Raw genomic sequence first — 26,923 nt, forward strand, 5'->3', positions numbered from 1 at the left:
GAAGACCATTTCCCTACACGGTCAGTTAACCATCACATAATATTAAAAACGAAAGGAATTTCTCCTTCTGCTTGCACAAGATATCCTATTATTTTATCACTATTCATTTAATAAGGTTTATTTTTAGTTATAGAACCCAGGATTTTCAATTAACTATGAAAGAGTGCTTTCTCCAAGGAGTGCACGTATGTGGAACTGGATGCCAGCAGAGAGGAACTGCTCAGCCTCTGAGACCCAGCTGCTTTCTAGTGAAGTACAAGCATGCCGAACTTGCCCAGGCAGCGCTGGCACATCCCAGCACAGCCCTTCCCTGCAGGAACCCAGGTCACAGCAGCCAACCTGGCACAAATGCACTGGAGTTGCTGACTGGTGAGTTCCAAAGTGCGTCTGGGAGAGGTGCAGGATCCCACTGACAGCCACAGCTCATTCAAAGAGCTGCCAGAGGTGTTCACCTCGCTATTTGGCACAGTGACTGGAATTTCTAACAAACCCAGCCAGCTGAGGCCGACAGACTCCTCTTCATTACTGATGCAGCATTTAAGTTGAAAATCCATGCATCTCCCCATCACCAGTTTGCAGGAAAACACGTCTAAAACCAGTTCTAAAAACAGGTCAACTGACCTTGGTGTGACTTACTACAATACAGTCAGCTCTTCAGGAACACAGACGGTTGTACTGATGCTGCCAGTGTTTAATGTTCAGAAATTTCTCTTTTTTTATTCTAAATTAATATTATTTTTTCCCCATGCTGTGCTTCCTGTTTTATCTATGGCTCTGCTTGCTAAGGAATTGTTAACTAATCACCATGAGATTCGCTTTCTTAGCACACAGCTGGGTACTTGGTCTTGCAACATCTGTTTCTCAGCATTTCTTTTTTCTTATCTATCTGTACTTAGCAACAGAAGTGTCTCAACAGAGGACATCAGTATGTGGAAAAAGAAGCTGGTAAACAACAGCTAGTAAAACATAAACCTTCAGATTAATAACCAACTCACAGAATCATAGAATGTCCTGAGCTGGAAGGGACCAACAAAGATCGTGAAGTCCAACTCCTGGCCATGCACACAAGCACCCCAATTAACAGCAATATGATGATCTTTCAAGAAACACTTCTGCAATAAAGTGTTCAGAACATCTGCATTCAAGAGACCGGCAGATTAAAAATGGGCAAATACCCTAATCATTAAAAGGATAAATCTGATTTTCATAATCAGAATTTATTGAACATTAAAAGAAAACCAGCTCTTTCCATGGTCAATCGTATAGTGGATTCAGTTCTAGCTGGCATGTATTAGTATCTCCTCACCTATGGAGAGGTTGTTCTACATGGGAACACCACAGCTGTATTTCAAATTATTTTTAACTTCAGAGCAAACTTCTTCCACTACTCTATACGATAAACTAGAACTAGTTGAAGCAGAGAGAAAGAACGTGGGCAACAAGTCCACAGTAACTTCACCTTCACTCTATGATTTCCAGCATAAGCCATGTACAAACACACTTCAAAAACCCAAACCACCTGATCTGAGAAAATCCTGCCGGGCCGTGGCTGTAGTCAGGGTACAAATGGCACAATCACTCGTGGCCGGCCTCAAAGATACCTGCTAGCCCTTCTCCAAGTACAATAAATGATAAAATAAACATTTCAGCAGTGAACAAGAATCAAAGTCTAGAGAATAGGGCAGCAAACAACTGCTCCCCAGCAGACATCTGTGACAACTGTCTGGCTGATAAGCCATTAAATTCAGTGATTAACTTGCACTAGTTGCTTTCAGTTTCAATTGAGACTGTCCAGGGAACTGCTGGAGTCACCATCCCTGGAGGTGTTTTTTAAACATGATGATTTAGCCCTTGAGGACAGGGTTTAGTGGTGCTGGTTGATGGCTGGACTTGGTGACCTTAAAGCTCTTTTCCAACCTTAACCATTCTGCAATTCTATAACTTAATGTTTGCCCAACAAAGTCTGCCACAAGGTGAATGTTGTAGGCAAAATAACATTGTCTAGGTCGTGAGCCAGAAAGAGTCCTCAGATACAGGAACAGCAGTTTCACTGCATTGGGAGCTCTCAGACTGCAGTGCATTCCACTTGGGAAACTCGCCAGCCAGCATCTGCATGGAGCTGTCTCCAAAGGCTGGAGTCACTTATATTTGCTTAAAGAGCTCACTACATTCAAGACTGACAGAAAAACTGAATCCTTGTAAGAAAGCACTTCAAATAAAGAGACAGTTTTGAAGGCAAAGCCAAATCCAACTTCTGTTCACAATTCGCAATCAACCAGAAGGCAGCTATGGCTGTGCACCCCAAAACGAGCACCCCACTAACAGCAAAGAGTTTGTTCCTGTATGTACTGCATCATTCCTTTTCTATCATCCTTGTCTGACCGCATGGGTTCTGCAGTAATCTCTCTGAAATGCTCTACCATCACTAGAGCACAGACCTTGTTACCCGCATTAGATGGTTCTTATTAAAACACTCCCTTTTCTCCTCACTTCCAGGACACAAATGAACCTGAAGGTAAGAGTTTTAAAAGGTTACATATTTGTCTGAATACCCATATATGAAATATATCAATTGACCAATATAATAAGACATTCAGGTAGGTGATGAAAACCCACCCTGCACCTATGAACATAAGAACTACATTGAGCAAATCTGACAGCAGCCGCCTGTCCTAGCCACGTGCATCATCTCACAAAACTGTGATTGGAATGTAGTCAAGATCCTTCCCAATTTTGCTCTTCATATCGAGTCAGAATCAGCCAGCAATCACATAGCAAGCACTTGATTGTTACTAAATAAATCCGTTTAAATTCCCAAACTCATTGCTCAGTCCCCACTGGTAGCTCTACAGCAACACCAAAGACATCTTGCTGTTCAAATAAATCATGGGATGAAACAGAGATTAGCTTGTCTTTACCTGCCAGTTTAAATTCTTACTGAGAGACTAACAGGGCTTTCCCAGAGGCACTGTCAGAGGTATCAGGTAAAACCAAGGCTGTGCTGTGTGCACAGCACATCCTCATTCGCCTAGCACAGTGGGCATTCAGAAGATTTACGGTGCCAGGAGGGTCTGACTGGAGAGGGCCAACTACATCATTTGTTACCCAAAAAAATACCAGTGCAAGTCCATCATGCAGGTTAAGGACAGTCTTTGCATACCAAATTACAAATATCCTCTGCTTCTCAACATAATTTGCCGCAGCACTGAGGTCCAGCTAAGTTTGCATCACTCAGATTTCCTGCGTTTGAACCAGATGAACACTATTACTCCAAAAAACAGACTTTATTTTAATGTCCCCTTATTCATTAAATACGGAAAGCCTCGCACTTTGCATTTAGAATTTGAGAAAAGCCTTGCATTCTGCATTTAAAACTTAGACTGCCAGGTAACAATGAATGCTGAATCTTTTCAGATCACTGCAGTGGGAAGTGAGCACGTAGTTCTTGTGTCCCAGTTTATAACACAGGAAGTTCTGTCAAAGAACTGGGTGTTTTTTGGAAAACACTGTTTTTCTTGTTGCTATTTCCTTAATATCCAACATCTCTGCAGCCCCACACGAGGAAGCGCAGCAGACCTCTTAAGGACACAGTTTGAACAGAAAAAAATCATATCTATTTGCCAAAAGGCAATAAAGAAGGATTTCGGAATAAATTCTATGCCACTCAAAGGTAATTCAATAAAGCAGAAAGTGATTCAAGTCCTTTTTCCTTTTGCTACATTTCACCCACTGTAAGAAACAGCTCACAGAAAGAACTTCCTCATGTAAAAGCTTTTTTACTATTCCTAGAGATGACACTTCACATTACAGATCGGGTTTTGATGTCTGAATGGAAGAATATCCTATTTTTAGTAGACTTTTCACTGAGAGAACAATCGGTAGTTCTGAATACTTTGGAACTCCCTTGTGGGCCCACAACCTGCACCTGTGTACAAATACAGACTGATGAAAGGGTCAATGAAGACCCCAAAGATGCCATCCTCCACTGCCCCCAAACGGCCGTCAAGGTCTGATAAAAATAACTCCATTTTAAGCAGTGTCCAACACCACAGCTTGAACAGTGGCTCATCTACACAGCAGTTTTCATGCTCATTCCAGGTTCCCTCTCTCTGCAAAGGCCAGAGAAAGTAAATAACCTCCTGCTTCCTACCAGACACACCTGTCTGGCCTGTATTTTGTCATAGAAATTTGTGCTAAAATCTGACTGTTGCAAAATGTATTAAAGCTATGCAAATCACAGCTCGGTAACAGAGTTTTCCAGTACCCACAGAGTTCCAATTCTCAGCTCCAGTCAAACAGCTAACAGCTGGAAATGAAGAGGTGTGCAAGTTTTAAAAAATGTGCTAAGAACATTGTGTCAACAATGAAAATGCCTCTGATTTACAAGTAGTTGTAGCTTCAGCTTTAAAACACAAGTTTAAATAAATCCAGGGTAGACCCTGAACCCACCAGATGTTACCAACATCCACCAGTGGGGAGACACCAAAGGCCAACCTGAGCTGAGGCCACAGGGCATCTCACCAGCTCTCTGAGCTGCTCTGGGAGGGGAAGTTCAACCTTCTTTCCATCTCAAGACACCCAAACCTGCACGTCAGCTTACAGGTGATGTTATTTCTGCACTCCTGTTGGCACTACGGAGGGGCCCTGGAACACAAAAGAAGTTGTCACCATGCTCTCAACGCTGTCTGCAAGATATTTACTACAGTAGAAAGATTAACATGAAATACTCAAATTAACAAGGCCATTCAGCCACCCAAATGAAGTGACAGTGAAGCATTCCCTTACAGCTGAGCAGACACATGTAACTTTTCTCCTAAGTTCCTCAATTCTATATCGACAAAGTGACGGGAAATTTAGAGATTTATGCTATAAACCCAAACTTCATCTTGAATTTGGACACTTTAAAGGGGTTAAAAGACATCCTTGGCTGTGGAGGACCCACATATTCTGGAAGATTTTGCAGAACAGAAAAATATACCACACAGTACAGCCTAAATAACATTCACTCCACTGCATTTATTTGCTATTCTGACGAACATTACAAGTCCCGTCCTAATGAATTCCTTTAGGTACTAGCAGCTTCTCCTAATGAGCATTAATTAAACTTTTCCAGCATCTCTACCTTCACCACAGAAAAGTAATTACTCACTACTTCCCTACAGAGAGGGAAATAAAATCCACAGGATTAGGTTTTTTTAGACTGAGTAAGTAGGGCAGAGAGGAAAGCCTGCAATTTAGAGTCAAGTTGTGTAGTCCATAATTCCACAACATGACCAATACTTCAGGCCCTGGATTGAGTAAAACTGTTTTCCTGCTGCCTTTAAATAAACCACTACACAGGATTTAATTATAGTACCCAAGTCTGTCAAGCACATAACTGTTTGCCTTCTGCAAAATGTGTAAGAGGACACAGCACAAGCTATTACCTCAGCTGTTCTGCATGGTTTAACCCCCAGCTGCACACACCCATTCACAGTTCATACCTCATGTAGCAGCGAATACATTTAAAAAATATTTTAGTTGTATATATGGCATATTATTGCCACATAAAACAAAAAGTACAGGCATAAGTGGCATCTGAATGTGTCAGCTCTTAAGACACAGAAACACAGAACCATCATAGAATAGGTTACAACAATTTTTATTTTAAAAATTTTGTTTAAAAAACGTTGGGTTTTATTTTTAACAGGAACCAACACTAACTATGAAAGAAAACCACAGCAATTTTGCTGTCAAACTTCTGCCATGAGTATTCTTTTAGTATGCCAAACACAATTCATTGAAGTTTACGTTCCAAACACCATCTTCCAAGGCAGCACTGTCAACCAGCCAAGGCAATACATTGCTCAATACATTCCTTAGCACTGGAACACCACATTTGATTACTTACTGGTACTTCCCCTCGATGGCACCCACAGTACCAAGCAGTTTTCACAAATAAGTCCTCCCTGCACCAAAGCATTTCCAATCTAATCTCACTGCAAGGAAGATTAGTGAAATTACTGAGAGATAATAGTTGCAGCACCAGAGGTAAAAATACTTCCATGGCACTTTTGGTCAGCTGATTTTTGAGGAATTCTTTAGACCAATAAAGGATGAAACAAGCCATTAAACATAAATCCCTGGGATTAATACAAGGCTCTGCCTCTCTTTTACATAACAGGATTCAGAAATTCCTCCACTCCCCCCCGCCCAAGTACATGCATTAGGAGGAAATCATTTCTACAAACCTAAAACTTTAGGGCTTAGTTATTTCCTGATAGTTCTGTGGTTTTAGAGGAAATAAACTGGATGTTAATCCTCTTGCATTTAATGGATAGTACCAGCACATTCTGCTGCTTTTTGCTGCAACAAGGTCATGGCAAACCTGGTGTATAACCAAAGCAAAGCTGCATCTCCAGGCAATAAAACCTCAAAGAGGGGGGTGGCTTAAGTGGTTTGGGTGTTATTGTTGTCTGTTTGGGAAAAAAATGTGTCAAAATAATTTCTAAATCCATAGAATTAAAATAACAGAAAAATTCCAGATTTTTCAAAGAAATCACTTAGTACGAGATGGAAGTACTTAATCAGCATATCAACTTACACCAAGTTCGAATTATTTATCAATAGGTTTATGCTTTTGTTTTTAATAATGTCAACCAAAGAACAAGTTACATGCATGCACCTCTATACTCAGCTGTGGGATAAAGCTGGTAGGCACAACCAGCTGCACAAACACCAGAAACGTGCAAGACTCAGCACACGGCCCTCACTTCTGCTTCCGTTACACTTTTGCTGTGATCTTCCAAAAACTCCCGTGTGGAAAAGGAAATCTCATATGAAAACAGGCACTTCTGCTTTGTGTTTCAATTAGTTTTTAAGAGAGTGATTTTCCTGCCCTGACTCACTAAGTTTTATGCTGAACATCCCTTCCCGCTATATGTTTTGTGGCCCGAATCCACAGTGCACACCTAAAACACCATGCATGCGTCTTCCTAAAATTTGACTAAACTACAGCAGCTACTGAAGAGACAATACTTTTAAAGGGATTACTAAACTAGACAGCAAACCACCCAGTTATCTAAAGATCACATCACAGAATCCCAACAGTACTTGGGTTAGAAGGGACCTTAAAGCTCATCCAGCTCCACCCTCTGAGACGGGCAGGGACGCCTTCCACTAGACCATGCTCAAATACATATTTCATTTTTTTTAATCTTTAAGTTAACTTTGTTAAAAACACCAGACAAAGAAAAAAAAGCATGAAGTTGCCTATCAGCTGCTTTGTCTATTCCTTTATAACTTTTACTAACAGTCTTAACCATCACAGTAATTTCATTCTCAATGACCTACAAGACTACATTCTTTATACTTAAAACCAAATCAGGTAATTTTTTCTTAGAATAACAAGAATTAAAATTCATTTAATTATTTGGATTCACCCAGTTGCCTGATTTAATGAGCTAAGACAGACGTATTTGCAAATACTCTAAGACCTACTCAAATACCTTAAATCCCATATTTTAAATTTCTTTCTGGGAATGTTTCTGGTCATTCACCAGAAGCTGCAGCACCATCAGACACCCTGCAGCAGTGGGTCCCAGCTTGAGGCCACTGAAGACAGATGCCCCAACTGACTCCCACGGTGGTAATGAAACATTTGCAAGAAGCAGAAAAATTTAAAGCAGGCTTAAGGTTGCCACACAAAACTTGGTCACATTGGATAATTCAGACATACAAGTTGAAAGTTACTGCTCCAGAGGAAAAGACACTTTCTATCCTAATAGTACATCCACTAACTTAATTTGAAAAACTACACACTGTAGTTTATCAAACAGTAATTAAGCAGCCACTTCAGAGAGAATTTTTTCTCTCACCTGTTCTTTCATCAACATGAAAAAGATTATTTTTTAATATGCTTCTTCTGGCTAAACCCAACACTGGTGTTTATGCCACTGTGCCCTGCTCCCACCTTGGCTGGAGGACTGCTGAGAGGGCTCTGCGGGCATTCCAGACCCTCAGTGTTCCCCTTCAGCACCAAGAAGGATAAGGAAGGCACAGACAGCTCATTCTTACTCCACCATGAGCAGGATACAGAATTCCCACATCGCAGTGCCACAGTCACTTCCCTTCTGACCCGGCCACTAGCTGCAGAAACAGGTTGAGAAACCTTTGCCAAGCCAAGGGGGGATCCAAGAAGACACCCTGAATCCTGAAGAGGATTCAAAATGTGTGTGGATTTTTAGTGGAGAAGGGAGCTGCTTCTCCCTTTCAAATGACTACAGTGTTTAATCTGTGATTCATCTCAAGCTGAAAGCTTCTGGAAGTGTTTTTATGTAAACCTGTAATGGTGTGTATTCAGCTACTGGGTGTTGTAAATCTGTAAGAATCCAATATGGAGTAAGCATCACACTGATTCACAGGACAAGCCTGTCCTCACACCCTGTCTCTGACTTCCACACTCTTCCCAAACAGAAATATAAGTCTATATAGCCCAACAAAGGATGGGAGGACTGGAAGTGTTCCAGGCCACGTTGGGTGAGGCTGGGAGTGGTTTGGTCTATTGGAAGGCGTCTCTTCCATCCCAAACCATTCTGAGATTCTATGACTGCCATGTTCCAACTTCACCGAAAAAGCCCAGGACACACTCCCACCTCAGCTGGGCACACCTGGAGAGGCAGAGGTGTCTGTAGGTGCAGGGCCTCCACCAGCTTCCACTCGGCTGACAAAAAGAGAAAGCTGTAAATAACATCCAGCACAAGAGCGAAGTATTTCCATGTCTCCAGTCCGAAGGTATCCTGGGATCAAACTGGAAAAGCCCTGAACATCTGTGCCCTCCTACAGTTATTAATCAGCAAGTACAAGGCATTAGAATTTTAAGTGCTACAAGCAAATTCAAACAACTGAACGCAGCTCCAGGGATGGCCTCTGCACGTCACACTGTCAAGCTGCTGAAGACGTTTTCTGCAATCAGGAATTGCCTGCTGTGGGTTATAGCCTGGTATTTGTGCTGTGAGGGCAGAGCAACAAACTCCTAATACTACTCTTTCGTGCTGTTCCTGCATACCCCCCCACTTACTTCCTTTGTATTGTAATTCCACCTCTTCTCACTACATCGGCATTTTTCCAGGCTGGTGACATCTTTCTTCGCTGGTGAGATCTCTAATTCTGTCTCATTGACATAACGTTAGCAGTCATCCTCAAAGTACTCCTTAATACTCAGACACCTGTGCCACAGCAGAGATACAGCGACAGTTCCAGCTTCTCACATCAGTGCCAGAGACAGTCCTGGACAGTCCCTGCCTTACCAAACCAACTCAGTTTTGTACAACTGCAACTGTAGTTGTAGTCCGATTTTGTTAAGCTCTCAGATCAGAGCAAACCAGTCTGGATTTCATCTTCACTAGCTCTGAATGCAGTGGATGTAAGAAGAGAAATACTAACAGACAATTCACATGATCACATTAACCTTGTTAATTGCCTCTACCACCTTTTTGAAAGAATACTTCATTACCATGCTGATGGAAAACGCATTTCCAGACTCCAAAACTCAGAATACTTCTGACAATAATACAGCACCCCCAATCCATATTCATCAGTCACCAGCTGCCAGGCTGACTGTATTTATTACCAAAGGCAATAATGAAACAGCACTGAAATAGAACACAGTAAGAACTATCATTCATGATCTGATAGAGCTACAATTCAAGCTTTACTTTTTTTTTTTTAAACAAGTAACTGAAGAGACATGGCAATTTAGAGCTTAAATGATTTCACTTTTTAACTGTGTCTGAGGAAAATAATTTACAATGGATCAAGCCATATGAACTACACCACTGAGCAAGCGAAGAGCGATACAGGATGGATAGTAAACGTACTAGTGATTTTAAATTCGAAGAAGTTGCATTCAACTGAGAGCAATCACCAATTCATAAAAAATTACAGGCTTGAGAATCATACATATTGTAAAGTAGCTTTAAGCAAGCTTTTTAAAGTAGCCCTGAGAACACATTTTAAAAGCTTCCTGTCAGTTACAACTAACAACCTGGCTGTGCTTTGCAAACAATCACATTTCCACATAAAACCATTACTTTAACAGGTTGCATAAGCACTGTGATATATGCCTGAACAAAAGATTGCTGTGGTTGTGTTTCATTTGGAAAGCTAGTGACAGAACATGGCTGTAACTACTTGAATCTGCACCTTAAACAACTGGGGACAGCTTCACACAGGCTTTACAACTCCCTGGTCACCATTAGTGCCGTTACCGTCTCCTTGACAAACACTCTTCCTAAGACAGTGCCCTTTCCACCTAAAGTACTTGCTCCTGCTTTTAAAGCTGATCAGATTGCAAGCCATCGTATCCAGCTTCTGCTGAAATAGCACCTGGGAGAAGATCCCATTCCCATCATGGCCCAGAGAGGGCCCAAAAAAAGATCCATTTAACACAAATTCAAACATCAATTAACAACAGAGATGAGAAATTACTAAGAATTCTGATTTTTGTGACAATGTAGCAGATCAACCCAAGTCTGCAATCTTCCTATTGCATTTTTCCGCTCACCTTCTGTTCAGCAGAACTACACAAGGAATTTACTTGCAAATGCAAAGAGCATCTATTTTTCTGAATTCAAATCTAGTATTCTCAAGAATATGGTTGCTTTGAGGAAGAAAATTGTTCCTGTTCAGGAAACAAGAAGCAATTTAACTAACAGCCCATGAAAGCAACAAGATATTTCTTAAAAGGAAGCATGGTGAATTAAAAACAAGAACCAGAAGAATGAATTTAGAGATCTTAAAGCAGAGTAACAATGAAAACTAGAGCAATTTTTTCACCTGTCAATTTGAATGTACAATCCTTGTCACATTTTAAGACTCCTTTTTTTTAAGTTTTGCAGCTGAAAAATAACTTGAAGCAGATGCTTCCATAATAAAGGAGCACAGTGCATAGCAAGTTATATCAGCATCACATGTTTACTTTACTTTAGGAAGTTTCCAAAAAGACAGTTTAGTTTCAAAGTGTCTTTGTTTTATCAAAGCAAAATGAAACTTCCTTTTAAAAATTAAGGATATTGTATCTTCTGAGATAAAATACGGCCATTTTCTACAACTGACTAGCATTTCATTAAACCAGCAAAGAACTGAAAAGTCATACCTACACAAAAATCATTGAGATGAAATCTGCTGTTGAAATCATGACTTCTAATAAAGGTTCATCTTTATTTCATTCTTGGCTTCATTCACAGATAAAAAAAAAAAAAAACAAACAACCTCCTGCCATTGCAGAGTAGCAGCAAAATTACTCTTCAGGGATTTTAAACAAGATCTCTGCTGGCATGGACACCTGAGGTTGGTGGGGGCTTAGTAAAAACCCAACATAAACGCACATGGAAGAATTTCAATTGAAACTATCTACCTGCACAATGAAAGTTCTTTCCGGGAATATCTGGAATACAAGTGCTTGATAGTACAGTCCCAGTGAAAATCTGATTCCCATAAAACAGGGGACTCGAAGAGGTGGGTTTGGAGAACACAGACCTGCCCAGCCACAAGTTCCAGATAAACGCACTATCCTACAGGGTCTCTCCTGAGAGACATCAAGGATCAAAACAGGGAAGAAAACAGTTCTCCTGAAGGGAACAGAAAAGTACAAATTAGTCACAAAAGCCACACGAAGCTTCCTTATCATCTGAAATGACCACATCAAGAAAGAGCAGAACCATTAGAGGGTATTTCTGGCACAATCATTACCACAGCACTCATCGCAGTAAAATTTAAACAAGAAAGCATTTGAAAGGGAAAGGCAATATGGTCTATGTCAAGAGTACATCTACATAAAGAAGAATATTAGAAGCAAGATTATAACTTACGTGAACGTCCTAATACCCAGTGGTATTAGCGCTTAATAGTCCTCCTCATCCATACATTTAAGATGCAAGCTTTTTGTGCAAGGCAGCTCCTAAACTGATACAGGACAGTTTAAGAGAGGCAAAAGCCTCCAGCAGAAAGCATTTCCCCTTCAGTTTTCTTTTCAAGACAGCATCATTTGATGAAACTGGGATACCTCCATTTATTACAGCAGACCTGCATGCTCTGGGTTTTTCACAGTGTGGTCAAATGACTCAACCTTTCCTCTGCAGTCCAGAATTGGTCAGTTCCCCATTAACTCTCAAGCAGGGAGGGCAGTTTTCCACAGTGACTCCCAGTAGCCCCTACCCAACACCCACCAAGCGCTGTGGGAGCTGTGCTTGATGAACAGCTCCTCAGGCTTCCTGAGTAACACATTCCTCTCTTCCATCCTGAAGCTGGACCATTGCCAGCTTCCACAGAAACACAGAATTAGGGTAATGCCTTTCCTCGGACAGGCAAAATTATCCTAGTGAGTGTACTCTGGTCTCTGTTTCAACATGGCACCTTTAGAATTCATCCGATTTTGTGAAAACCACCAAGGACTGCGGCTCATCCTCTTCTCTTGCCTTAATTGCTAAACATGCAATGTTTACCCCCACATGGAGGCTTTGTGCCTACCTCAAGCACAAGAGGAAATGTAAATGAACCTCAGATACTCAGCTTCGAATATTGTGTCTTAAGTGCTGAATCCTGCTCTGAGTCACTGGATTTGTCACCATTTTCATTCATTCTGCTTCAGAGAAGGGACCCCCCACCATGCACAAACCAAGTCATAACATTCCCATTAACTCCTGCTGGTAACAGAGGCATTAGGGATCCAGGCATTAGGGGTTCATCATAGTCATGTGAAAAAAATGGATCCAGCAGTAAGTTGTCTTCTTGTAAGCTTATATTAGGTTTTGATTGGGAAAGCTCTTTGGGAAGATAAGGCCACAGACTCAAAAAATCAGTTTGGTATGAGTATACCCACCTGTCAATCCTCTCATCCTCTGCACTAATGTTCTGTAATTCAAATAAAGCAATAGATCTGAGGCACTTAAGGGTGGTCACGTCACAAAACTGCAGACAATAGCTGACTGCACACAGAGCAGCAACACACACCAGCTTTGGACTGGGGCGTACTGAACCTATTGGAAACTGCACAAAGGACTGGAAGATGATCACATTGGTTCTGTCAGTATGAGGTGGCATGTCCTCCACATGTTCCACTAGAAAAAAAAATATCAAAGCACAAACTGATGCTCACCAGAGGCCAGGCAATCCTGACTGGAGACACGGAATAAATGCCCCAGCCAGAGGAAGAGCTCCAGCCACAAGTGAACGTCAACTCTGAAACAAATCTATAGGAAATCACGGTTTAATAGCTTCAGGAGCACTGAAAAAAAAAATGTGAGTCTGAATAAGACTTTCCATCCTTTTACATCTTGCTGCATTTTTTGAGTAAAGATCAGTTTTATCACAATGGAGCCAACGTGCACTTGCTCCAAAACCAAGGGACCAAACTATATGCCCTAGAAACACTTCTCAAGTGGAAGAGCTGTAAGGCTCTGCCCATTTCCTCCCACATCCTCCTTAGTGGCTATGAAAGGACAATAATTGCCACAGAGTAGCTGTATCCGTCAAAACTTCTTAGTCTGGAAGAAGAACACATTCCTTCCTACATAGTATCAGGCTACTCAACCTGCAGAAAGAGGAACTTGTAGATATCAGCAGTTATTTTTACTTTAAGTCTGCCATCTAGTTTTGATGTATTTTGGTTACCATGCTGCTATGAAGAAAGAAGGCACTCAGGGTCGTGCTGATGAGTATTTTAGCAATCTCATCTGCACATACAAACATCTTTCTGTCTAATTCTGAATCATCATAGAATCATCACCCTAAAATAATTTGTATTGGAAGGGACCTCAAAGACTATCCAGCTTCAATCCCCCCACCGCAGGCAGCGATGCCACCACTAGATCAGGTTGCTCAGGCTCCTTGAATATGCATGCAACCATAGATTTTATGCAATCACAGAATCACAGACTGGTTTGGGTTGGAAGGGACCTTTAAGACCACCAAAGTTCTATGCCTAAACCGCATTTCTCCAAGCTCTGTCCAACCCGGCCTTGAACACTTCAAGGGATGGAGCAGCCACAGCTTCTCTGGACAACTTGTTTCAGTGCCTCACCAGCTTCACAGTAAATATTTTTTTCCTAATATCTAATCTAAACCTACTATCTTCCAGTTTAAATCCATTCTCTTTTGTCCTATCACTACTTGTGCGTACAAAATTATCTGTCTTTCATGTTGTTTCCTTTCAGGTGCAGGAAGGAAGGTAGGTACCTATAGAGGATGAACTTAGCACTCAGACACCATGGATATCACTAGAATGTTCTTTTTCACTAACGGAAATAGAAGACCCTGCAGCAGCACCGGCCAGTTACAAGGCTAATGCCCTAATCCAAGTAACACCAGACAGGGAAGGTCCTTGAGCACACGGCAGCCATTGTTTGAATGCAGGTAAGCAGGCAATTAGCTGAAAACGAGTACTTCCCAAGCATGGCTAAAATACAAATGGACTCATTAGGATGAGCTGGCCCCTGGCAGCTTGTGTGCACATCCATACAGGTATCGCACTGCACAAGCTTCCCTAGCTTTCTGTACGGCTGCTTTGCTCATTTCATCAAGATGATGACAATGAACAGAGGTATGGTTATCATTTCAAAGTCCATCTCGAATTAAAGTTTTATTGAGACAGCTTCAATCCCAGCATCAGTCCCAAGTGCCACCGACAGAGTACTCAACAAGGGCCTTTCACAGACTATGCTGAGTCAATGCCTATTGATACTGGACCCGAGGATTTTCTGGCTAGTCTGCACACACCTGAGACCATCCTCACCTGGGACACGAGACTCAGCCCTAGCAGACTGGTCTCGTTCTCCCTCCTCAGCTAATCAGGTTGGACATTAAGAAGTTCTTCACGGAACAGGTGATTGGGCATTGGAATGGGCTGCCCAAGGAGGTGGTGGAGTCACCATCCCTGGAGGTGTTTAAGAAAAGTCTGGAAGAGGCACGTAGGGCCCATGGCATTGGTTGACAAGATGGTGTTAGGTCATAGGTCAGACTTGAAGATCGCAAAGGTCTTTTTCAACCTAGCTGGTTTTGTAATTCTGTAATAAACACAGAATGAGAAGGACAAATTTCTTCATCAGCAAAGTGGTCCATCATTTGTGATGTGCAGTTAACAGATGGTGTTCAAATTAACATTCATATCCTTCAAGTGTCTGATCAAACAAGCCTAAACAGCATCTTGAAATTTCCATTTCAAATTTTCTATGAGCTTGCAAGAAATATCACAGACAGATTTTACTACTGTCAACTAAAGCTGTTACTGCCTTTAATGAGGGACTGACTATATTAGGACTTGAACTAAAGCAGTCCAGACCCTGCTGTTCAAGGCCGCTGGGTCACCTGGAAGATGGGAGCACCAAACTCACCCTTCTAAAATGCAGAGGCAGACTGTGAGCATCAAGACCTTATGAACACCCTACAATTCAGATTCAAGGGGACAAATTCCTCACTCTCAACCCCAACACTGGATCTCCTCAGACTTCTGCCCCAATTAGTACCCAAGCCTGAAGAGCCACGGGGCACACAAAGGTCTGTCGGCAGAGCACTCCATGCCTTTCAAATGATAGTCTGAGTTTTGACTGGGGAAAATCATGAAACACAGGATCTTGAAATGCAGTAACACAATTACACATCTTTGAGAAATCAGACATATTATGAGCCTACCAGGGACCACCAGCTCCTGGCCCTCACTCCCTTCATCTCAACCACCCACATGGTCCTACGCATCTTCCAAGATGCCTTCTGAAACTTGGCAGGTTTGGTTGGCTCAAGATCAAAAAGGGAAGCCAAATTCAAAGTCACAGGTCTTCACAGAGAATGCCTTGTCAACAACTTTCCTAATTACATATACCCTTGACTGGAAAACTGCCACTGAGCAGCTGTGGCAGCCTTGCAAAAAACAACCAAAACCCAGTACGTTTTAAAATACTGTATTTAAGGACACTAAATCTAACAGAGAAAACGACTACAAAAATCATCTGATGTGGTACATATGTTCCAGTATGGGAAAAATTGCTGGATCTTAAGATTCAGTTTGATCTGTTCCAAAGGTTATATAAAATCAGCACAAAAATGCTACTTTTCTCTTTGTACAACTCACCAGCAATGGGTTTACAAGCTCTGGATGACTATGCTAAACAGCACAGGTCCTTACAAGACTCCAGCAGCAGTTTTCTTCTGTTGAAAAAACCATTTCTTTGTTTTAACCAGTTATTAAGCCACAGGAGAATTCTGCTCTTGTATTTTGGCAGCTACACTGCCACACCATGCCCACTCAGCAAGAGCCTCATCCAAGTCAGGGATGCCTTACCTAAAGCCTACTTGAAAATCCACCTCACCAAAATACCTGGATTTGATTAAACCAGACAGTGAAAGCAGCCCACTCTCCTCATTAGGTGTCATTGGTTAACATGCCCAATATTCTCCCTCTTAACTCAAATTTTAATCAACTTGCTGGAATCACCAGCCAGCATCTCTTGATCTTCCAGACTCTTTTCCCATCAGTACTCTATATTCCCCACTCCGACCCCTTCCACACCACTCAGAATTTAAGGAACAGATAACACACTAGTGTTAATATTTGATACCTGGAAGTTCTCATGGACATCATCTGGCTCTTGCTGTTTTCTACTGTTACTTGCAGCAATTTCTTCTAAATCTTTTCCACCAGTTTTGACAGTTTGACATCTCTGTTATAGAAATTCCCAGCACAAAAATATTCCTATTTCCCTCCACAGTAAATATGAGAAATCCCTTTGAACTATATTTTCATCTTCCACAAGCTTTCTCTTTTAAAAAGAGATTATTTTCTATCTTAAACAATTTGTCCCTCTTTTTAAAATCCTCTTAGTTCACATCTAACTTGCAGCTGTTTGCTCTTTTCTGTTTTCTCCCTTCAGAAAGGATTTCCAACTTTGTAAACCAATACCTCTTTCAAAACCTACCCGGCTTCTGAAGGTGCTTTTAAGATGTGTGTCTGTTTCATTTTTCTGATTGTTGTTTTAATTTAGCAAGTTATATGAATCAGGATCAACAGCACAGTCTCTAAAAGGAAGATGACTTCCCATTAGTGGTCAAACAAGGAAAACCCGACCTAAAATATGTATTACACGAAGTCAAATAGCACCCAACAGTTACAAAAGAACAAGTGTTCAGCAAAGAAGCTCTATGAGAAATGTTACAGATCCCAGTCATAAAAATACTGATATCCATTGGAATTCAGAGTGAAATGGTTTTTCCCAAGACACCTTCTAATAAGGCAGCATGCTCACAATCTGGGTTGCCTGACCAAGGAAATGGTAGGTACCTCTGGAGCTCATGAATTAATTCATGCGGCTGCAAGTGCCACTATTCAGCATTCATTTGACATTTAACAGGCACGTTGATAAGTATGATTTTATCACAAGCATTAGTTAATTGAAGTGTACTCAAAAATAATATGAATCCGTGGGACAAAAGAGCAGTCCCGGAGTCTGTTCTCAGGGTTTTTGTCTTTGCCAAATGGGAAACCAACAGGATAGAGCGATGGCACTCCGGTGCTCCATATCCCGGCCATTCCCCACCCGCCCGCCCTCGACCTCGGCAAGCAGCAGATTATATAAACACCACGGAAAACACCTCCTGCACCTCTGAAAGGAGGACGCGGGCACCGGACCCTGCGGGGGCCACTGAGTCACGCAGAGCCCCGAGGGGGTCACACCCGCACAAACACCGCATCGCATCGCAGCGGAGCGAAGCCGAGCATTCCGGCCAGGGAGCGGACCCTCGGGAGAGGCCGGGGGACCGAGCACCGTCGCGGGGCCGCCCCGGGACTGCGGGACCGCCTCCCCACCTGCATCACCCCCCTCGGCAGCGGCGCCTTTCCGAACCCGCGGAAACTTTCCGAGCGCAGCACCTGCGCCTCGGTTTCCCCCCCCGGCTCCCTCCGGGCGCCGATTCCCGCCGCGGCCCTCCCGCCGCCCCGCAGGGCGCCGGCGCGGCCGGGCCTACGCGCGGCCGGCTGGGCGGCGGCGGGAGGGCCTCGGTCAGCTCCGCGGCGGAGGGTGCTCACCTGGGCGCACGGTCTTGAGGCGCACGGGCTCCCTGAAGTGCCGCACCACGGCCAGCGTGTCGCGGTGCGTGAGGCCGCTCACCGGGGTACCGTTCACCTCCAGCAGCACGTCCCCCGGCGCCGGCGCCTTGCCCGAGAGCAACGCGGGGCCCGGCGCGCCCTCGCCGCCCGCGGGCAGGCGGCCCGCCAGGTACGGGAACTCGCCGCGCTCGGCACCGCCGCGCAGCAAATCGGGGTCGGGGCCCGCTGGGCCGCCCCAGGACACCACGCACTCCTGCACCTTGCTCAGCCAGTGCCGCTTCTTCCGCAGCGTCTTGGACATGCCGCACCACGGGGCGCCGCGACCCACCCCGCGCTGCCGCCGCTCCCGCCCCGGCCGCGGCTGCCGCCCGACTGCCGCCCCGCCGCGCCGCCCCGGCCCCACCCCTCCAGGCCCCGCCTTCCCGTCTCCACCGCCCCCTGCCTGCCTCACTGGCCGCGCCCCTCCAGCACTGCCACGCCCCCGCGCGTCCTGGACACGCCCCTGGCGCGCGGCTGCCGCCCGTAGGGCCGGGCTGAGGCGGGGTGGGTTGGGGCATTGGACCCCGCCTCACCCTCCTCAGCCCGGAGCCCCCCAGCCAGCGACCATTGCAGCAGGGTCTCCTCTCGGCCAGGGCTTGCGTTGTGTAGGATCTCTCCTCGGACAGGAGCCGCCCTCAGCCAGGGCCTTCACTCAGCTAAGAGCCCTCAGTCAGCTTCCACCCAAGGAAGGGTTTTCCTTCAGCCAGGATCATCCCTTAGCCAGGAGCCCCCCTTGGCAGCTGGGTTTGAGGTGCGTGTGAGAGCTGAGGTGGGGTGTCCGTGATCCACTCTCGTATTTGCTCTTAGTGCCTTCACAGCCAGACAGGCAGACACGATTCCTGTGTATTCCCACCATTCCCATGGCTACTGCCACTGGAATCGGTTCAGAGTAGCTTGAGCACCTCGGGCCAAAGCAGAGCTTGGAGCAGTGGGTACAATTTAGATGTAAGCATGCAGATACTTTTTCAACTGGAAAACACAAATCCAGTGGGTTTTCTCTTCACATGAGCCTGTTTATTTAGCTGTGATTCACGGATCTCAGCATAGAAATTAACTCATGTCGGGTGCAGGTTACATGCCAGGTATGCGCCATGCACATCCCAGCATTTGGGAGCACTGCACAGCTGCCGAACAAAGGAAACACTAAAAAGTATGAACCACAGGAAACTTAATTCAAAATCAGTGTCACTGCCATAAAAGCTGGAAATTAATCCTTTGAAAGCTTTCTGGTCCAAATTGCAAATTTCACTGCCCAGTCCTCAATTTTTTTTTTTCTTAATCAGAGGCTGAATTTCCACTGCAAATCTCTTGTGATGTCTACAATGTTTTAGGAGTGTCTTGAAGGTTCCAGCTGTGCCCACTGGGCTGAAGTCTTTAAGGAGCAACAGGGCTGCAAAAAACCCTGAGTCCTGAGAAGGTATAACCTTGCCACTGTTTGCAAATAAAGTGGTATGACTCTAATACTGCTTTCCATTCTGTAGGAGGAAGTGAAGAAGCTGGTGCCTGCAGAGCCTAAAGAATGTTTGCTGAGTTATAAAACAATGGATTTTTGTTCCCATTGCTGTGTCCCTGTGTTCGCCTCAGTCTGGACAACACGGTGTGTTAGAAGTATCAGATTTCAACACTGAATTTTGCAACGGTAAATAGCAGCAAGTGAAACCGCTAAGAAACCTGCTCATAACAAAAACCAGTAGCTTCTGCAACCAGGACTTTTCCAGTTCTTAGAGACTTGTCTACCATTAAGACCTGTTAGTCAATGGCTTTTACCCAAAAATGCAAGAATGCTTCCAAAGAAGTCAGAAGAACACCAATCTTATAATAAAACTATGCTTGCTGGGGTAAAACAATGTAATCCAAACCTGTTTGGGGACATTAACCAAATGCTTCCAACACATCTGAGGTGTAGTGCCTCCGGCACTAATGGGGTTGTAACATGCACAGGTTCAGCTCATTGTATTTGCTGCTATTTGAAGCACTTTGGGCCACCTGCCAACAGGCACGGAAAAAACTGCCAGAGATAAATTTTATTCCGCACTTGCAGAATGAAAGCAAGAAGGCTGAAAGCTTAGTGGTGCTTGTGAACTGGACATTGAAAGGGACACTGTCACATTGTTTAAAACCAGCCTTCAATTTTTAACATGGGAATTGAGACATCAGGCATGAGCTGTAATTTATGAGCTTCTGACAGTAGCTTTGCCAGCTATTCCAGGGAATACACAGAGTCCTGTGTATTGAGTGTGGACATCTCAAGGAAGAGATGAGTGCCCTTTTGGCCGCAGGATTGGAAGTTTGTCCATCCCTTTAAGCAGAAGGTTTGTCCACCCCTCGCCTTAGGAAAATACAACTCGAGTCTTTTCACTGGCCAAGACTTCAAACCTTGGATTGAAATGCCCACTGCATATACACACCTGAAATGAGGGGCAGCTCCAAAAATGCTGAGATGTGCCAGTTAATGACACTGGTAAAAAAAAACAAGTCATGAAAATGCTGTTCTGCAGTGAAAGTGCTGTTGTCTTTAACAGTATGCTTCCATATGAACTTAAAAGCCAAAACGAACTGCCTAATCATTGCAAATGTTATGATGCCAGTAAGTTGGGCAGGTTCATTGTACATCACATTAACCATAATCCTCTTCTGGAACTGTATGTCTGCCCTCCAGTCTCCTTATATTCTGAGAGAGAAAACAGTATTGCCGAATATATTTTCTCCGCATCACTTGCCAATCCCCCATCTCCTCTTCAGCTCCTGGTGTGTGGTTGTTCTGGCACCACAGACTAATCCAGATGTGTGGCACTGCTCTCAGATAATGACCGCAGCCCGTGGGGCTTCTTGGAGCCCTGCCCCAGCATCCCCACTGTCACCTCTACTGGGCTGGACACTACTGGAGGTTGGGGCAGCTCCCCTACATCACAAGGTGGTTTTGGGATAGCCCACCCCACACAGCACATGTCACCCCATGGGACCTGCTCTACTGTTCTCCATGAATAAACTTTGAAACATGTACAGGCTGCTTGGGAACTGGCTGACAGTTTTAGTCCATTTGTCCTGTTCTCATTCCTTGTTCCAGATTACTCATCACAGATCCCAGAAACATGAAGTGTCTGCACAGCCTTGGATACGATCAGAAGGGAATGTGCCCTGCACCCCCACCAGTGCCCACCTGCCGAGGGCTGAGGAGTCATTAATGTTTGGAGCTCTCAGTAAGCTAAAAGGGGCCATCAAAGAGACATCAGAGCTCCAGCATCCCTGGTTCGTCACCCATCACACTATGGCAGCTGCCATTCCACTCTGCTCTTGGCACCAGCACACGGAGAATGCCACAAGAAGAGGGTGCTAAACTCTGCCACATCAGAATGAAGGACATAAACTGCTTCAAGGCAGCACAGCTTTTCGTAAGCAAGGAGGCAACGTTTGTTTATCACACTGCCAAAGTTCAAAGGCAATCAAAACAGCAAAAACATGTCAAACCACTGTTTAATTAGAGCATGAAGACACACTTTCTCAGAGTGGTTAGAACAGGAATTGGAGTGCTGTGTTTGGACTCCTCTGGAGTCCTTTTCCTCATGCCCAATGCTTGCCATGCAAATCTTGGTGTGGCGTGTAGGTCAGCAGTCCTGTGCTTACAGGGAAAAGACCCCCACAGAGGCAAAATACTCACACAACATGCACAAACACAAAATCTTCGTCCTCAGCAAGGATGACATGAAAGCCAGTTGCACTGTTAGAGAGCAGGCATTTGTTTATGCAGAAGGGTATTATTTTCTATTTTCCTGGTGACTGGGCACACAGGAGCTCTGACTGTCTCACAACACCCCTACCTGACCACAATGTTGTTCTAAATGATAACCTGAATCTGTGAATTAAAAATATTAATAACAAATTTATTAAAAGAAGAAAAAGAATTTGAGAAATAGAAAAACCCTGATAAAACCACAACCAAAGTACAGTTCCGATCCCGGGAATTTGCGCTAGGTGAACTGAAGATCCTACCCCTATGGCACAGAATCCCCCTCTGGTTCACAAATTTGGAGTGCGCAGGGCCCATTTTTATACAGTTTTTGGGCTTGTGCAACCGATTACTTCATCGGTTCTTTGTGTATATGGTCCTTGATTCATATTCGTCTGGTTTCTTTTCTGGATGTGAGTTCGGTGAATAGTTTTTCCAGGGAGACATAAGCTTATGTCTCGGTTTACTGGAACCAGGTATTGAGATGTATGTCCGGGATGAGATTGGGATGGTGGATATGGGGTGCTGAGCGCTCGGCCGATGGTCGATGATGGCGGTGCTCAACTCCATTACCCACGGGTGGTACCCTCCTTTCTTTCGGTGATGGGTGATTCTCTGCTTCTCGGCAGAGGAATGTCTTCCCACGTCTTCCCGGAACCCTGCATTCCTTAGGCTTAAAAATATTATACAGTAACACACAAACTAACTCTACATAAGTTTGTAAAGCATTATAAAAAGAAAACACTAATTAATCCTACAATATCTATCACAATGTTGTTACAACTTTTGGGAGAACCAGCAAATGATGGTTAACTCCACTGCCTTAACTGAAAACAAAAACAGTTGCCAGGAAGTAGCGGTGGGCCCAGTGTTCTTCCCTAACAGAACCCTCATCTCAAACACAGGGTAACAAATTATTCAGGAAGCTCCATGCCTCCGAGGAAGCACAAACAAGTAACAGTTGAATAAGAGTGGTTCAAAGCCAGGCACTTGCTGTTTTATTGACAGACATATCAAGGACTGTCTATTTGAAAATTGTGTGACCCTAAGATACATTTAACTGAAGGCAAACTTTTAAACGTCATAAATTAACTTGCACAGGAGCCGAAGCTGCTACAGACCCAGACCTTACCAGGGAATTTTGTAAAGCTTAAAGAATAAACCCAAGCCTCAAGAGAAGTCTTTATCACCCTGGGCTGACTAAACCCTGGTGTCTGCACTCCTCACCTGGGAATGGAGGATGTATCAACACAGCAGGCTGTAGATGGGGATCAATGCATGCTTCACTGATGCAAAGCTGCACCATAAATCTGCCTGTATTTTATAAACACAGGCAAATGAGAGGCAGTACCAGCAGGAATAGCATCCACACAGAGGTACGTTCTTCTTTGCTCCTCTTTCACAAATAAAAAACCATTCTTGAGTAATGCAGAACTACTGGTCCTGGCATACAATAGAATCAGAGAATCATAGAATATGATCATCAATCCAACACCTGGCCCTGCACAGGACAACCCCAAAATCCTACCATGTGCCTGAGAATGTTGTCCAAACACTCCTTGAGCTCTGGCAGCCTTAGGGCCATGACAACTACCCTGCCCTGGGGAGTCTTTTCAGTGCCCAACCACCGTCTGGGGAAAAGAGCCATTTCCCAATACCCAGCTTAAACCTTCTCTGACATAGCTCCATGCTGTTCCCTCAGTACTATCGCTGGTCACCAGAGACCAGAGATCAGTGCTGAACGTCTCTTCATTAATCCTGTAAACAGCAAGAGTGTTGAGCTGGGAATTCTAGATGTTTCAACCAAGATTTTACAGTATATTAGGCAATGAATACAGATCCTTTGTATGCTTCAATTTTCCACCTGCATATTCAACAACATTTTGCACCTGAAACATCACAAATCCTTTTAAACTAACACTCATGAAATGAAAGACACCTCAACTGAAGGAGGCTCTATAACCCTGCGACAGAGAATATGGGAAAAAACTGACAAACAAAATGGTTTGTTTGTCTGTTTGACGCAAAGAACTGCCAACAGGTTAAAAGCTTGGGCAAGAGATGAGTCTGCTCCTGACTTGTATTGTACTGCTTTGTACAATGACAGCAGTGTTCAGTTATCCTCAAGCTGGCCAAAAAAAAAAAAAAAAAAAAAAAAAAAAAAAAAAAAAAAAGAGGGGGAGGAGAGCAACAAACAGGGCACTTCTGAAGTGGGAAATAATTTCTGAGAGCAGATGTCATGCAGGGATGTAAAGGACATACAGTAATATACTCTCAAGCACTTTTCATCATCTTTGCTGTTTCCTCTGTGCCTCATCCACAGGAGTCAAAACTTCCAGAATAAATAATAATAATAATAAAAAAAAAAAACTACAGAGATTGTTCCACATGTGCCTGCTCCAAGTCTGGTTGGATGCTGCAGTAGAGTTAACGAGATGAACTAAGAGGGCTTGTCAATGTGAATAAAGAAGCAGCCTTTGCAAATACCCCTCCACTACTCACTCTGGGATGCAGATGATGTGATCAAGCGCTGCCGAAGCCAATGAATGCAAAGAGGGGATAAAGGCCCACTCAAACACTGAGTGAAGAGTCACTCGGTTGTTCATAATTACAGCATGGGTTTGAAGTCTTCATATTGGATTTAAAGCCTAAATGTAGTAACAGAGTGTTTAAGTCTAGATCTAGAGCTTGATGCTTTGAAGAATAAACAAGGCTGGAGAAAAGCAGTAAAATGCATGGCTGAGAGAGGCAAGCAGGACTGAGGTATTCAGGAAGCAAGGACTGAGTGTGTCAGGACCAGGGGTCTGTTGTCAGGGAGGTGCAGTGGCAGAGCCACTGCTGCTGAATTACAGAATCACAGATTACAGAATGGGCTAGGTTGAAAGGGACCACAGTGAGTCATCTGGTCCTACCTCTCTGCTTCATCAGGGTCATACCAAATCACATGGCACTACATTGTGTACAGACCATTCATTAACTCCAGTGAGAGAGAGTCCACACGCTCTCTGGGCAATCTGTTCCGATGCTGCGTCACTCTCACACATATAAAGAAGATCTTCTTCATATTCAGGTGAAACTTCCTGTGCATCATTTTCTGCCCATTGCCTCTTGTCCTATTGTTGGGCACCACCAAGCAGAGCCTGGCCCATCTTCTTGGCAGCCCTCCTTTAAACACTTACAGACATGGATGAGGTCCCCCTTTTGTCGCCCCTTCTTGAGGATGAACAGGCTCAGCTCCCTCAGCCTTTCCTCATAAGACAGATGCTCCTGTCTCTTGATCACTTTGTAGCTCTAAATTTAATGACTAGGAATGGTCTGTGCTGGGATAAAACCCTGGCTAATGCATGTCACAGGCCAAGTCTCCTCTGCATGTGGGACTGACTGGCAAAGTACACTAGTCATCCATTTATTAGGAATGACAGAAGCTGTTGGTTTGGTGATGTTTTACCATTTTTACCATCCGTTGAGCCATTTCTTGTCACTTGGGTATGTTTCTGGTCATCACCCACTAAAATCCTTTACTTGACCTTCCCCTTGCTGTCAGCCTCCTTCACTAGCAGTGAGCTGGTGTCTGTAAGCAGTTCATCTCTGTCAGTGGTTTTACATCTTTAATAGGATCTGAAATATCTGTTGCAGCCTTGTCAAGTTTTATAACCCTGTTCACAGGGATTTGGGATAGCTGGCGTGGTCCAAAAGCCTGTCCCAGTCTCCGTCTCATAAAAATAATCCCCAGATCCTCTCTGACTCCTGCTCCTTTTCACCAGACACTTTCATCTCTTCACTGAGTATCAGTTGCTTGAGCAGCTGGGGAAACAAGGAGGACCAGTCAAAGCTCATAGAGTAGCACTACCAGCCCTCCATGTCTGTGCACAAATTTCTCTGGAGAATGCAAAAGGAAAATCCATTTTCTTCAGAGTTGATGCCCACTCCTATCAGTCATTACCTCCCAGCCTGGGTCCTGCACATGAGGACTGAGCTTGTATTTCACACACACCTTGAAATATCTGAGTGGACTGGAACCAGTGACAGAGGACTGAGACTTGTCTTGTGCTCTCCAGTGCCACCAGCCCTACTGACAAAGGAAAGGGGGTCTGAACTGCAACAACACACTAAAAATTCTCTTGACTTCAGGAAAAAGAGGATGAAGGAGGAGCAGTGGAATGTTTGGAAGTGAAAAACAAGTCTCCTTCCCCCCCACATTTGGAGGGAGCACTAGGGTTACATGTGTGTGCATCAGCCTTCTGGGATCGCCCCCTGGTGTTCCAGGTGTGATTTCAGACTGACACAGCCAAGATTTCTTGGACTGCTGTTGACATCACTGACTTGGTCACTATCAGTCTTCCAACTGCTTGAACCTTCCAGAAAGCCTCATTTGAACAGATCAGCTTTGCCCAGCTGAAGGACAACTGCCTTCCTTATTCTGGGCCACAGCTCGTGGAGATCTGATTACATTACTTGTAAAATTCTATATGATTAATACATTCCTTGTCTTCCCATGATTCCTAGTAAGGCAGCAGCATGTGAGAGTTTACACAGACTTATTTAGAAAAGACTGTCCCCATTCTTCTTTTTGAATGTTAATAATGTAGCTACAGTCTCAGTAGATCTGTCATAAAAAATATTATCAAAGGAACCAAGATAAGTGGAGAATTATTTGCTGTTTGGAAAATCCAGACACATCACAGATAGCAATAATAACACAAAGTAACTTTGATAAAAGTTTTACAGAGAGCATTTTTTACAGTCTCAGCTGTTATTATAGCTAATATTGAATAAGCTGCTTATAAAGGCTTTAAGTTAATTTACATTTTAGTACAAGAAGTAGAATAACACTCTCTGACAGAAAAAAGTTCACCTCAAGGCAGAGGTCACCCAGCTGTGGCTACAGCAGAGGCAGAACTTTGGTGTTCAGAGTTACCTTGGGTTGGGGCTATGCATGGCAACTCACTCAGAGCTCCCCATGCTTGAGATGTAAAAGTTTCCTTATTTTCTGTGACTTCCACAACACTTGTTGAGAGGTGCCACAGCTGAGTATCCACTAAGAAAAAAATTGTTGTCTTCCCACTGCACTATGTCCAGTTCTG

At 43.9% G+C, this 26,923-nt stretch overlaps 2 protein-coding genes across 4 annotated transcripts in view; both read right to left on the bottom strand.

Annotated features, from left to right (window-relative positions):
• The window catches only part of MAGI3 (membrane associated guanylate kinase, WW and PDZ domain containing 3), a 54,724-nt gene extending 36,318 nt beyond the window's left edge, over positions 1 to 18,406 (bottom strand). Inside the window, exon 1 of one of the 3 annotated variants that reach the window (XR_010723833.1) lies at positions 18,053 to 18,406. Coding sequence is in view for 2 of the 3 variants with exons in the window: in XM_066204221.1 (XP_066060318.1) it covers positions 18,053 to 18,374 (322 nt within the window). In the remaining variant the exon portion in view is untranslated. The remainder of the gene's footprint in view (positions 1 to 18,052) is intronic. The other 2 variants (XM_066204221.1, XM_066204222.1) reach the window with 2 other exon arrangements.
• A 3,566-nt stretch (positions 18,407 to 21,972) lies between these two features.
• LRIG2 (leucine rich repeats and immunoglobulin like domains 2) overlaps positions 21,973 to 26,923 on the bottom strand; it is a 50,093-nt gene continuing 45,142 nt past the window's right edge. Inside the window, exon 18 of the mRNA XM_066203786.1 lies at positions 21,973 to 22,512. Within this exon, the coding sequence (XP_066059883.1) occupies positions 22,508 to 22,512 (5 nt within the window). The 3' untranslated portion in view covers positions 21,973 to 22,507. The remainder of the gene's footprint in view (positions 22,513 to 26,923) is intronic.

This window comes from Chamaea fasciata, unplaced genomic scaffold, assembly GCF_029207755.1.
Source record: "Chamaea fasciata isolate MVZ Bird 193981 ecotype frontalis unplaced genomic scaffold, bChaFas1.0.hap1 SCAF_25, whole genome shotgun sequence".
NCBI lineage: Eukaryota > Metazoa > Chordata > Aves > Passeriformes > Sylviidae > Chamaea > Chamaea fasciata.